This window comes from Cyprinodon variegatus, unplaced genomic scaffold, assembly GCF_000732505.1.
Source record: "Cyprinodon variegatus isolate N-32 unplaced genomic scaffold, C_variegatus-1.0 Scaffold32, whole genome shotgun sequence".
NCBI lineage: Eukaryota > Metazoa > Chordata > Actinopteri > Cyprinodontiformes > Cyprinodontidae > Cyprinodon > Cyprinodon variegatus.
The window spans coordinates 218,766-230,600 of record NW_015150485.1 but is presented as its reverse complement, the minus strand read 5'-3'; the positions used below and the strand labels follow the sequence as shown (position 1 = coordinate 230,600).

General features: G+C 41.2%; 1 protein-coding gene across 1 annotated transcript in view; it reads right to left on the bottom strand.

The window, feature by feature from the left end:
- Positions 1–2,339: 2,339 nt before the first annotated feature.
- LOC107102465 (hamartin-like) overlaps positions 2,340–11,835 on the bottom strand; it is a 41,681-nt gene continuing 32,185 nt past the window's right edge. The window contains exons 16-22 of the mRNA XM_015401790.1: positions 10,438–10,604; positions 8,570–8,752; positions 8,356–8,466; positions 7,494–7,616; positions 4,960–5,147; positions 4,544–4,729; positions 2,340–4,043 (exon numbers count right to left, since the gene is read on the bottom strand). Coding sequence (XP_015257276.1) covers positions 3,437–4,043; positions 4,544–4,729; positions 4,960–5,147; positions 7,494–7,616; positions 8,356–8,466; positions 8,570–8,752; positions 10,438–10,604 — 1,565 coding nt within the window. The 3' untranslated portion in view covers positions 2,340–3,436. The remainder of the gene's footprint in view (positions 4,044–4,543; positions 4,730–4,959; positions 5,148–7,493; positions 7,617–8,355; positions 8,467–8,569; positions 8,753–10,437; positions 10,605–11,835) is intronic.

Below are 11,835 nucleotides of genomic sequence, written 5' to 3'. Positions count from 1 at the left end.
GCAATACTAGGCAGTTGCCTAGGGCCCCAAGTTCCTGGGGGCCCCATAAAACTCTGTTAACATGTAACAGAGTTTTAACACACCTATTCCTTACTTGTGCACATTAATTATGTTTTCGATAAAAATCCTTTCGCTAAAAGTACAGCAGCAAACCATTTGAAAAAAATGATGCAAAAAGCAGAGTCGCACTTTAGCGACTTTTCAGGCTCCTCTAGCACCTCTATTTCAAAAAAGGGCCTTGCGCCAAATCTAGCGTCTTTTTTTTGCTACTGGAGACTTTGGCGACTACATTCATAGGGCCCCCTGCCTGCCTTCCTAGGGCCCCAAATTTCCTAAATCCGCCCCTGTATATTAGGCAGTAATCCAGTCAGTATTCTGCTGGATTACTGCAGCTGTGTTTAGAATTAAGCCTCCACATGTTTCACACATTTAGAGGCAGGTTTCCTTTAAGAAAAAAAGCCCAATCTCCCACAAATGTAATGGAACATTTAAATCTTGTCACTATTTTTTTGCAGAATTTATGTCTGGACTTTGACTAGACCAGAGGTCTGGAACCTGTTCGACCCAAAGAGCCGTTCTGCCCTCAGTCACCAACCTTTTTACAGTTGAGGGCTAATTCAGGGGTACTGAGAAACAGGAAGGGCTACCAATACTGACCTATGAATTACAAGGGTCAACGTTCACCTAAACTTCATACATTATAAACATATCTTTATCATTTCTTTAAATTTCAAATTTTCTTTTAGACATTTTCATTTTGAAATCTCTATAAATGCTTAAATGCCATATATGATTAAATAGTGAAATGTTCTATAACTGATGAAAAAAAGAAGAGCAACAGAATACAATGAAATTTCAAACGTAGCTCACTGTTGCGTTGTTCTATATTCAGAAGACTCTTAAGGGCACTCCTTGTGGTCCTTGTGGGCCTCTTGGTGCCCGCGGGCACCATGTTGGTGACCCCTGGTTTAGAGCCTCACGGCTAACATGCCTTTTAAAAACACGCAACTTAAAAGTTCTGAATAATACCTGCTTTAGGGAGTTCACCATTCTTAAAGGCCATGTGATTTATGTCTATTTTAGAATTATGTGAAGTTTTTTTTTTTATATTTGTACTTATAGTTTCATTTTATTTAATGCAATTATTCCTGATAAAATAAAAACTAGGAAAAAAATCTCAATTTCTTCTCAGTTCCTTTTTAAAAAAATAAAAAACATTTTGATCCTTATTACTTGTAAAATCCCAGCTGTTGCTCAAGTCCAGAGGTGAAACCAAGTAATTTATTCCATATACCTCAAAGTTCTCAGGTTGAGACTAACAGATCCTACACCATGTCCACTCCCTGAAGCATTAATGACGTAATAAATTTAAGCGTTTTATGTAGTAAAGTTAAACTTAAATTATGTAATTTGGTAACCTGGTGCAGCCAGAACAGTCTGGAGTACAAAACTACGAAAATTTGAAGACGCCCGTGGTTTTTAGAAATAAAAACACTGCCCACCCTTCTCCATCCCCCTGAGTGACTCTCCATCCCCACTGTGGATGCCATTTACTTCCTGGACACCGCCATCGCCTCTCTCAGCAGAGGATACGATTCCTGCTGCAGCTGGAGGAGATCAGCCTGCGGGAGACGATGATGGTGCTCTTCTCCTCCGCCATGATTGAACCCATCCTCTTCTCCATCACCACCCAGTACGCTGCTGCCTCCACCATAGACAAGGGCAACCCAGGGCTGAGCAAGAGAGGTTGCAGCTGACTCCTCCCACCCTGGAAACAAGCTGTTCCAGAATCGCCGCTTAGGCACTGGGCTGCAGCCTTTCAGGACTGAAACTTTCCACCAGAAAAATAGCTTCTTCCATCTGCTGCTATACTTATCAGCAAGACCCAGGACCCCTACTGACACTTTACCTTTTCAAAAAAAGAAAACAAATATATAATATGAACTTTCTGCACATGTGGAAGTTCTTTTTTGATGTATATTTTAATATCTGCCATGGTGCTCTTCCTCCAAAAAAAAAAATTGGACAAATTTTCTCTACTCTGATATAATTCCTGTACAAGTTGATTTTGTTTATGCTAAATGTATTTGCATCAGCTGTATGTTTGCTTTCTGTGGGCTGCACCTTCTCACAGAAGCATTTTCCTTCTTCTTGTAAAACAATCTGGCAAAGAACGTTTGTCCTGAATTTTAATCACCGTTGAAAAAAAAAAAAAAAAATGTTGCTTTTCTAAATCAGTGTATCAAACCATGACTTTAAAACGCAGAGAATTAAATCTTGATTTTAGTGCATCTTTACATCTTTGATGAGATGCTTGCAAAGGGTGAACCAGATGACAAAAGAGAAACAAATTGTAGTGCAAAACATTGAAGACGATCTTTATTGTTCACAGTTAAACACAAGCCACTGCTTTATGAACCTCCTCCTTTTTGTCGCAGTTTTGTCCCAGATTTCTCCAGCTCTGCTCAGAGTCCTGGATGCCGTATGTTTGTGCTGATTGTACCTTCTGTTTGTGGTTTCCTGCAGATACTACGGTTGGCATTTAAAGAGGATTGTTGAACATGCTTCAGAAAGCGAGGCAGAAGGAAATGACAGCAGGAGTTCCCAGTGGACAACAGGCTTTATGCAACTTTCAGGATCAGCTGCAGAGAATTGGATAAAAACTAAACTAAATGCAGGAAACCTGTTAGACCAGATGTTTATGGAAATGGAATTATTTACCTGGAAAAATATAGAAATCTTTTGTACCAGGGACCACAATGTATATCAAAACAAAACAACAGAATCCATGAAAAGTGGGATGTGAGTTTTTACATTCAGTCTGCTTTCTTCAGGATATTTTGGCAACCTTTTCTTCCCGACAGTTAAAGCTAGCATAGAAATGTTTCAGATTAGCTCATTAATACTCCTACGTCTTCAGAGTGTGTCTGACAGAGCCAGAAGACTCAAACTTGGGAAAACCTGCTCAGTTAGCGACTTGGAAATAACCAGTTTTCCTGAAATAAGAAACCAGCCGGAGACTCGGATTAGAAAATTAGATTTTAAAACATTTCAAAAATCATTTTTAGATTCTTTAGTTTAATTTCATAATCCAAATCCAAAAAATCTTGAAGCTATGATAAATCCAACCTGAGTTTTCAAGGAGGAAATAATAGATTTGATTTCGTTTTACCAGTAACTCGTTTTTTCCAGCTAATATTTTAAAAGTCAAATGTTCTGCACGTTTCAGTGATTTTGTATTTTTAATAGGAATGATTTTTGTTTCTTAAAAAGAAAAAAAAAGGAAGGAGGGAAATCCTGCTGTTCACTCAGAGGACAAATAACACTGAATGCCAAAAAGTTATGGACGTCTGACTCTTCTGCTGATTTGTAGCTTTTCTCCGTGGTTCAGTTTTAGTCTCTTTCAGTCCCGCCCTTCGTCCAGCCCAAATTTTTTTTAACTGTGCTCGTGATGCGTTTCATTGTAGTCCATGATCTTTAGCTGCTGCTGCCGGGGGCGAACCGACCCTCCCGGGCCCCTGCCGCCGCCCGTTCCGGGCCCAGCCTTCTTGCGGGGGCTACCCTGGCCGGGAGGTCGCAGTCTGGGCTCAGATGTCGGCTCCTTGGCGTGCACAGTGACGGGAGCGGCAGGGGTTGAGCTCGGCTCCATGCACAGCTCAGTTTTCAGGCCGTGGGCGAGGCCGGCGAGGGGTGGTGGCGGCTGTTCGTCGTCACACTGGCTCTCGCTCTTGTTGCGGAACAGCTCGCGCGTCTTCATGCCCAGGAAGGTCTTGGCGCTGGGGTATGAGCCCACGGTGAGCGGCGTGTCTGATGCCGGCAGGGAGGCCAGCGGCTTTGGGTGGCGGCAGGATGGGGACGGCTCCATCAGCAGGGGAGGGGTCAGGTCCTGACCTCCGTTTATGGAATTGGCTGTGGGCTTGGAAGAGCTGCAGGCCTTTGGTTGCCCTGGTGATAAAGTGCTGCCATTGGTCCCCCGAGGGGAATCATGGGGTGATCTACTCTCCGGTTCATCATTGGCAAGATGTCCGCCTGCATCCGGGACGCTGCAGCACAAAGACAACAACAGACCTTTTAGTTTAACAAACACACAAAAATTTCAAAAATTGTCCTTGTATCTAAAACCATAAAATACGTTCTGCAAGATTTTCTTTAGATGAAATAAAGATCCAATCCACTTTATTCATATAGCACATTTAACTACAGAAAATGTTTCCAATGTCCTGCACATAAAAAAATAAAATAAAAACAAACACAAAAAAGCATTAAGAGTTTAAAATTAAATAAATAAAAAGGACACAGAGGACCCCACACTTATGCTGTGTTAAAAGCCAATTAGTAAAAGTGGGTCTTAAGACAGAATAAAGAATCTGCTTTAATTTGCTGATTGTATTGTTCACTTTCAGTTAAACATTTCTGTTAACAAAAAAGGAAGAAATCTGTTTCATGAATTTTAATGTTTTCAAACATAGCATTTCATAAACAGAGAGGAAAGCTTGAAAAATGTAGTTTTTTGAGTGAAAAGCAGGATTAACACCAATCTGACCTGGAGTCTGTGTGAATATGTGAGTCAGCTCTGCCCTCTGGTGGTGAACTGCTGCTGGTGGCGCCGGAGGGGCCGGCTGGAGCCTCCATCTCCACTCGGCTGTAGAGCTGCAGGAGCTCGGTCTGCAGCAGCTGAGTGATTCTCCTCTGAGCCTGATACCGGCTGTCTGAAGCCTGCAGTTCCGCCCTGCACAGAAGAACAGAAGAAGAAATAAGTCAGGAAGTTAGAAAGAGAGCTGACAGTCGAGATGCTCAGGAGAATCATGCAACTGGAGTGCATCATGTGCCTTTGATTGATCACTAGGATCATACGATATGTATGTATGCGTTGCCACACATAAATAAAACTGAATTGAACCGTCTTTGCATCATGTAGGACAAAGTCTTGAAGATGGAACCAAGCAGACGGACACTCACTTTGCTTGGCATTTTACATCTTCCAGGAACTTCTTCTGCTCCGCGATGAGGTGCTCCTTCTTGGAGAGATGGGTCTCCAGCTCGGCCACTCGCTGCTGTGCCGCCTCCAGTTTCTGTCCCTGAGCCAGCAGACTCTGCCTCAGTGTGTCCACTTCCTTCATATGGGACATCTGCAGCATCTGGGTCTCCTAGGAGAGCAAGCATGATGCAGCAAAACACAAGATATGATCGACTGCTTGTAGGAGAGCTTTAAATATTAGGTCTGGGTAATAAAGAGATTTTACAGCTTAAAATGCTGCTGATGCTTCATATTATAAAGAAAAAAGCTTTTTTAAAGCTGAACCAGCTGGAGAGGGTGTGGGTCATTACTTGCCAAGTCAAAAGTAGGTCTCAAGTCTTCAGAGTCAAGTCAAAACATTTAATCTCAAGTCTACTTACAAATCAAAACTCCAAAGTCCTATAGTTTATATCTTAAGTAGTTAACAATTCATTATAAGAGGAAATTAAACGGTATGGATAAATATTCTATTTTTTGCACGGCTCCGACAGCCAAATAAAATTTTAAGGCAGGATCATAATCTCAAAGAACTTACTGCACAGATGATGTTTGTAGGTAGACTTTCTACCAATAAAAACATATCAAAACTACCGTATACCAGCTTATCACAGCAAATATAGCAAAGCTGCTTTCAGATGCTTAAGAATCATCAGATGCACCTGGATACACTTTATCGGACGCGCCTCAGGAGCATCAAAGATGCTCTTGAGGTGCATTTGAACTTCTTTTGTACAAACATCAAAAATGAAGCAGCAGGCGCCTTTTTGACGCTGAAAGTGCGTTAGGTGTTAACGTAGCATTACACTTTCTGATCATTTGAATTATCCTTTGAAATATAATACTGTACCTAATAGGGGTGGAACGGTTCACAAAATCCACGGTTCGGTTCACGGTTTCGTGGTCACATTTTTCGGTTTGGTTCGGTATAGGTTTATTGTTACAACGAAAAATAAAAAAATTTATAAAAATTCTAAAAATTAATGAAAAAATAAAAAAAAATAATGAATTGTAATTATTTTTAATGATCCACGGAAACCATGGATCATTTCCGCATGTTTTGCTACTTTGAATTTAATCATCTGGCGTATGCTCTCTACGATCTCCAAGGAACTCAGAGCGGAGCGGACGGGAGCCATAGCGGAGGCTGTAGGCTTTGCTTTGTGCAGGCGGTGTGGAGCGCAGCGGAGCGGAGCGCTGACGGAGTATGAGGGATTTCGGGGTTAGCATGACATGTTGGTCATGTTGCTGTTAGCATAAACAAAACGTGTTGCACAATGCTTGCACACTGTTGCACTTTTATCCACAACTTTCTTTCCGCCGTCATCGTAGGTCACTCTAAATGCAAAGTGGTCCCATACAGCAGACCTATAAAGTGCTGCTGGCGCGTCTTCCAACTCCTGTTCTTTCCCACTCGCCATACCCACACAATTCTCCACAACAACTGATTTTTGTCTGCTACACCCGGCTACGCTGCTTCGCTTCTTCTTCTTCTTGTTTACTACTGGTGGTTGGCTTTGGTCGCAGTACCGCCACCTTCTGCTCTGGAGTGTACCCGCGTTGCCTATGAGAAAAAGGAGCAGCGCATGAACCGAACGGTTCGGACGGTTTTCATAAATCGTTCCATCCCTAGTACCTAACAATTATCTCATCTCTTCCTTATGAAATTTACACCTCTAGTCCAGCGCAGATACTTCCTATAATCAGGACAAATGTTATGTTGTAAAAACGACAAAGACATTCCAGCTCAAAATGAAGGAAGTAGAATTTTCAGAGTCTAAATCTCAACATTTTCCAGGGGGGGGATACTCCCAAACCCCCATATGCTGCACAAAACATAAAACTGTGATACACCAAGGTGTACACCCTATGAAATATTCCTAACTAAAAGCCTGAGTAAATGTGTTTAAAAACATGTTTCCACAGCCGTTACACTCATTAAAAGTCTGTGCATTAATCTACTTTTAGAGTGATTTAGATAACTTTTAGCACAACCAGTGTTTGTGCTTAGAAACTCCAGGGGGAGGGAGCATCGACGTCCGTCAAATGGCCAATATGCTGATAAAAATTAGTCACGTAGCAGCCGGAATTTCAGCGCTGCTGAGAGCACAATGGTGAGAAACCTGTCTCACTTTGATTCCTTGGTTTTTATACAGATGTGGCAAAAAAGGATTGATTCAAGGATTTAATGAATTTATATTAGGCCAACAAAGAACAGCTTTAGGGAAAATCTGTATTTAGCATAAATTCTAACGAAGGCGAGGAACAAATTTAACTTTGAGGTTAAAAACATTCTGTGGAGTTGGATTTTTGATAACTTTTTATTTAACAAAATGAGTTCTTTAGATAAAAAAAAAACCCCAAAACATAAGTTAGAAATGTTGCACTTTGATTTGATATACACCGCATAAAGTAAAATTGTTTTATTTCCTGCCCAAATTCTCTGCATCTGTCATACAAACATTTCTTTCCAACAAACCTTTGTGTTACTCCTCCCTGCATGCTGGGATTCCTGCATGGACAGCTTATGTGCCTCCCCCAGGAGCAGCAGCTGCTTGTTCAGGAAGCTCATCTGCTGCTGGGTGCTCTCGCTGTTGCGCAGCTGAAGGACGAAGGAGACGAAACCACAACATGGAAGGACAAACAAGCAATTAGCCAAAAAATAACAGAAGTCTGTTATTTGGTTTGTTTTTTAAGTCAACCTAACTTAACCTCCACATTACCGATAAAACAGTATTTATCATGAACACTGAACAAATGGAGAAAGATTTATTACCATACCTTGTAATCAGAGTTCAATCAGACTTTTAATGTCATTCTTTACTCTTTCCTTAAATTCAAAGAGCCGTATTAAGTGTATTAATAAACTGATGGAAGGATTAATGGAGTAAATCATTTATCATTAAGGGTCTTATGAGAACCGATGTTTACATCCAGTCATTTGAACTTATTTCAAACCATATTCAGTCTTTCACATTAAATTATTAGGTATTTCTTCATAGATAATGCTAAACACTGCAAAAAATGTAAAACTAAATTAGTAAAACTTCCTTGAATTGAGTGCATTTGTTCTTGAATGGAGCAGGTAAGTAAGATAATTTGCCAATTGAATTGGACAATTTACTTCTAAAATAAGATAAAACAGCAGCGGTCTCTTATGTCAAGTGCATAATATCTGATTATCTTATTTTAAGGCTAAATACACTCATTCCATTGGCAGATTGTCCCATTTACCCACTCAAATTAAGGGTAAATACACTTATTTTAAGGATATTTTTACTCATTTTAGGATCGTTTTTGCAGTGAAGAAATGAGCGCAGACAGTGTCTCTGCATCTTTACCTTGACAGTCATCTGGTTTAGAAGGTGTCCTGTGTGGCAGACTTTGTTGTTGGCCCTCTGAAGCTCCGCCTCCAGGTCATCCATCCTCTTCTGACACTCCTGTAACTTGCTCTGTAAAAAACCGTCCCGATTAATAATGAGTGGTGTTGCAGAAAAACGTTTATGCTGGATTCTCCCAGCACTAAAATACTCCTGCCGTTTAGCGCATCTGCACCTGAAGCTCCTGGTTCTTGGTGTAGTAATCGTCCCGGCTCTGCTGCAGCTGTCGGATCTGACTGTGCAGCCTGGTCACCACCGTCTCCCGGTCCTCCCACAGCTGCCGGTATCGCTGCTGCTCCACCTGCAGGCTGTCCCTCAGAGACGTGATGTCAACGCTCTGCAGGTTCATCTGGTCCTTCTGCACAGGTGTACCCAGAAAGCACACACAGGTGTCCAAGTAGAAAAGAAATGCAGCGGTTAAAAGAGCTGAATTATCAGCGCACCACAAGTTCTATAAGTATATCTTTATAAATTTGAATATTTTCAGAAGTTAACCTATTAGCTTAAGCCCTACAGCAGGGGTCGGCAACCCAAACTGCTCAAAGAGCCATTTTGGACCAATAAAAACAAAAAATAAGAATGTACGCCTCTTAAGGCAACACGTTCATGATTAAATGTTTATCCTAGAGCAAATGTCACATAAAGGAATCTTTCTATGGTGGACGTGTTTCTGTTGGAAGGAGTTGATTGAGTCGTGAGGAACCAAGCAGGAACTGACATCCATTAAAGCAGAGCTCTAACCCTGAAATCCCACATTCTACGTCACCATCGTTCCTTGATTTATATTTTTTAAGATTTGGGAAAAAATGGAAGAAAGTTCCCATACCTGCATCAGAGCGCTACCTGTTCCATCTGTGAGCGGTTTTTCATCCTTGCAACAAAACTAGCAGCAGCAGTGGAGCTTGGAGATGCAATCCACTTCTTAAATCTATCTTTGCACTCCTCTCTAGTATACTAGTCTCTCTAGTACGGTATACTAGTCTTTTGCAGACTTAGAATAATGAACCTAAATGTCAAACCGGTTTATGGGTAGAATAAACTAAATGAAATAAGCACTTTTTTCAATAATTCACAGAGCTTCACCAGTAAATACTTTGGAGTTAAAAAATGTTGGCTCTCTGTTGGAATTAATATTTAAAGCTCATTAAATTTAAAGTCGTAAGGAAACGGCTGTTCTAATCTATGCATTTCCGAATTCTCCCGGGTGGTGCCCAACTTTACATGAATGAATAAAGTCAATGTGATTGGTTGTTCATTAGGGAGGCTGGATTGTTGTGGTGGAAGTTTCGCAAGCAGTTTGGTTGTGGCCGGTTTGTCAGAAGCATCTTGCTAACCAGTTAGCAACTTAGTGCTAGCACTAAATTGGTGACTTAGAAACGACACTGTCAAGAATCGCTATGGACAGCAGAAACATGCAAGAGGAGGAGAGTTTTGTGCCGGAGGTCGTGGATTACTCTCCTCCGACATCCATTTTTTATTTAGAGGAATAAAGTGGGGACGAAGACGTAGTGAAAGAGGACGCCAGGGCGGCAGAAGCTTGGTTTGGTGTAGAAGCCGTACATGTTTGAGCCCTTGCCTCGCAACGCTGCCAGTTCTGTTAGCTCTATGCCTGCTGAAGACACAGACGTCCATCCCCGTGAACACTGGGACGGAACTCAATTGAAAAGGAAATGATTCTTATTTCTTATTTCAACCGTTGTATATATTAGTTGCGACACATGAATCAAGATGCTATGACCGAAAAATTTTTATTGACAGATGACCATTAATATATCATTAGTTGAATTTGGGTGTATAAGCTGACATATAACTAACTGGCCTGCATAAAATAAAATAACCCACAGATTTTAAGACAGGATATAGAAATTTTCTACATTTTGGGACAATATGGTCTGATAAAGAGTACATTTATATACATGTTTAAGCCAGAATGATTTGACATTTCAATATTATTTCCCTACAACTTTAATTCTATCCTGATGTTAATCCTGTTTAGGTGAGAAAGAAGCATCGCATGTTAGCTTTAACCACTGTGAAACTTGCCATTGCATTGTTCTGCTCCTCCAGCGCGGTGGCATTGATGATCCGTCGGAGGAGCCGTCGGTTGCGGACGGCGTGCTGCTCCCTCTTGTAGCGCTCGTACAGCAGCTGGTTGTGCAGCAGGAGCAGCTGGCTGCGCAGCGTGTGGAGCTCGTCCAGAGGAGCCGAGCCTGAGAAAAAGAAGGAAGCATTTCCATTGTTAGGAAGGAGAGAACAAGAGACTTAAGAAAAGAAAATGGAGGCAGAAGGCATTTAGGTGGAAGATCAGAAATCTGGATTGCTTATTTTTAGAGACTGTTGAATGTTCTTCAGATGTAGAAGCGCTCCTTTTCCGGATGAACTGCATTATCATGACTACAGTAACCTTCAAAGAGGACGTCCATTTTTGGCGTTTCTAAAATAACAAGTCCTGTTTTATCTTGCCTTTGTTAGAGGTCACACATGACATCAGTTGGTGGGTTGTCCGCCCTTCCATCGCTCCGCCTTACAATTTCAAAGAACTAAAGCAAATCTACCAAAACATGGCCTTCCACCTAAACAGAAAGGACATGAGAGGAGAGCATCGAGGAGAGCCGCAGAGATAGAAAAATCTGCTCGTGGTCACGAAGGGGCCAGAGAAAAAATTTAATTTCTTGTCAGATCAACATATAGAAAAGATTTTGTTTGTCGTTTGCTAAAATTCAAATAGGACACAGAAAATATTTTGAGGAAAGTGTGCTGGCTAAAACTGATGTAAAATGTAAAAAAATGTAAAAAGAAAAAAAAAAAAAAAAAAAAAAAACTTAATTGGTTGGAAGACTAAAGCCGGACATACACTGTGCAATATTTTCAATCAGCTACAGCTCAAACTGTGCGACAAAACCACAGAGTTTAAAAGTTCACAGCTCATGATGCACGTTCTCACAATGTGACACCTGACGCTCTGATGCGACATTACGACAGCCGACTGAATTTCAAACCTGTTTGATTTTCTCCCGACCTTACGATTCCTAAACAGGGGGTCGTGAGAGGTTGATCGGCCGTCGTTACCTCCTGTAAACTACACGACACAAGATCAGGCTGATAGACGACTTGATCGAAAAAGTCTTGCGTGACTGGAGAATCGGTAAGAAAGTGGTAAAGAAAAAAAATCGTACAGTGTATGCCCGGCTTAACACTGTTATCATTGTAAAAACACAACGCTTATAGTGTAGCATGGTGGTGCCACTGTCATACTGTGGGGACGGTTAATGGACAATGGATGAGGCAAACTTAAAACATTTCAAGGTTCATATTTCAGCAGGATAACAACCCTAAACATACAGCCAGAGCAGCAATAGAATGGCTTAGGCCAAAGGATATTCATGTCTTAAAGGGCCTAGTTAAAGTCCAGATTTGAAATTGTTGGACAATCTGTAGAAG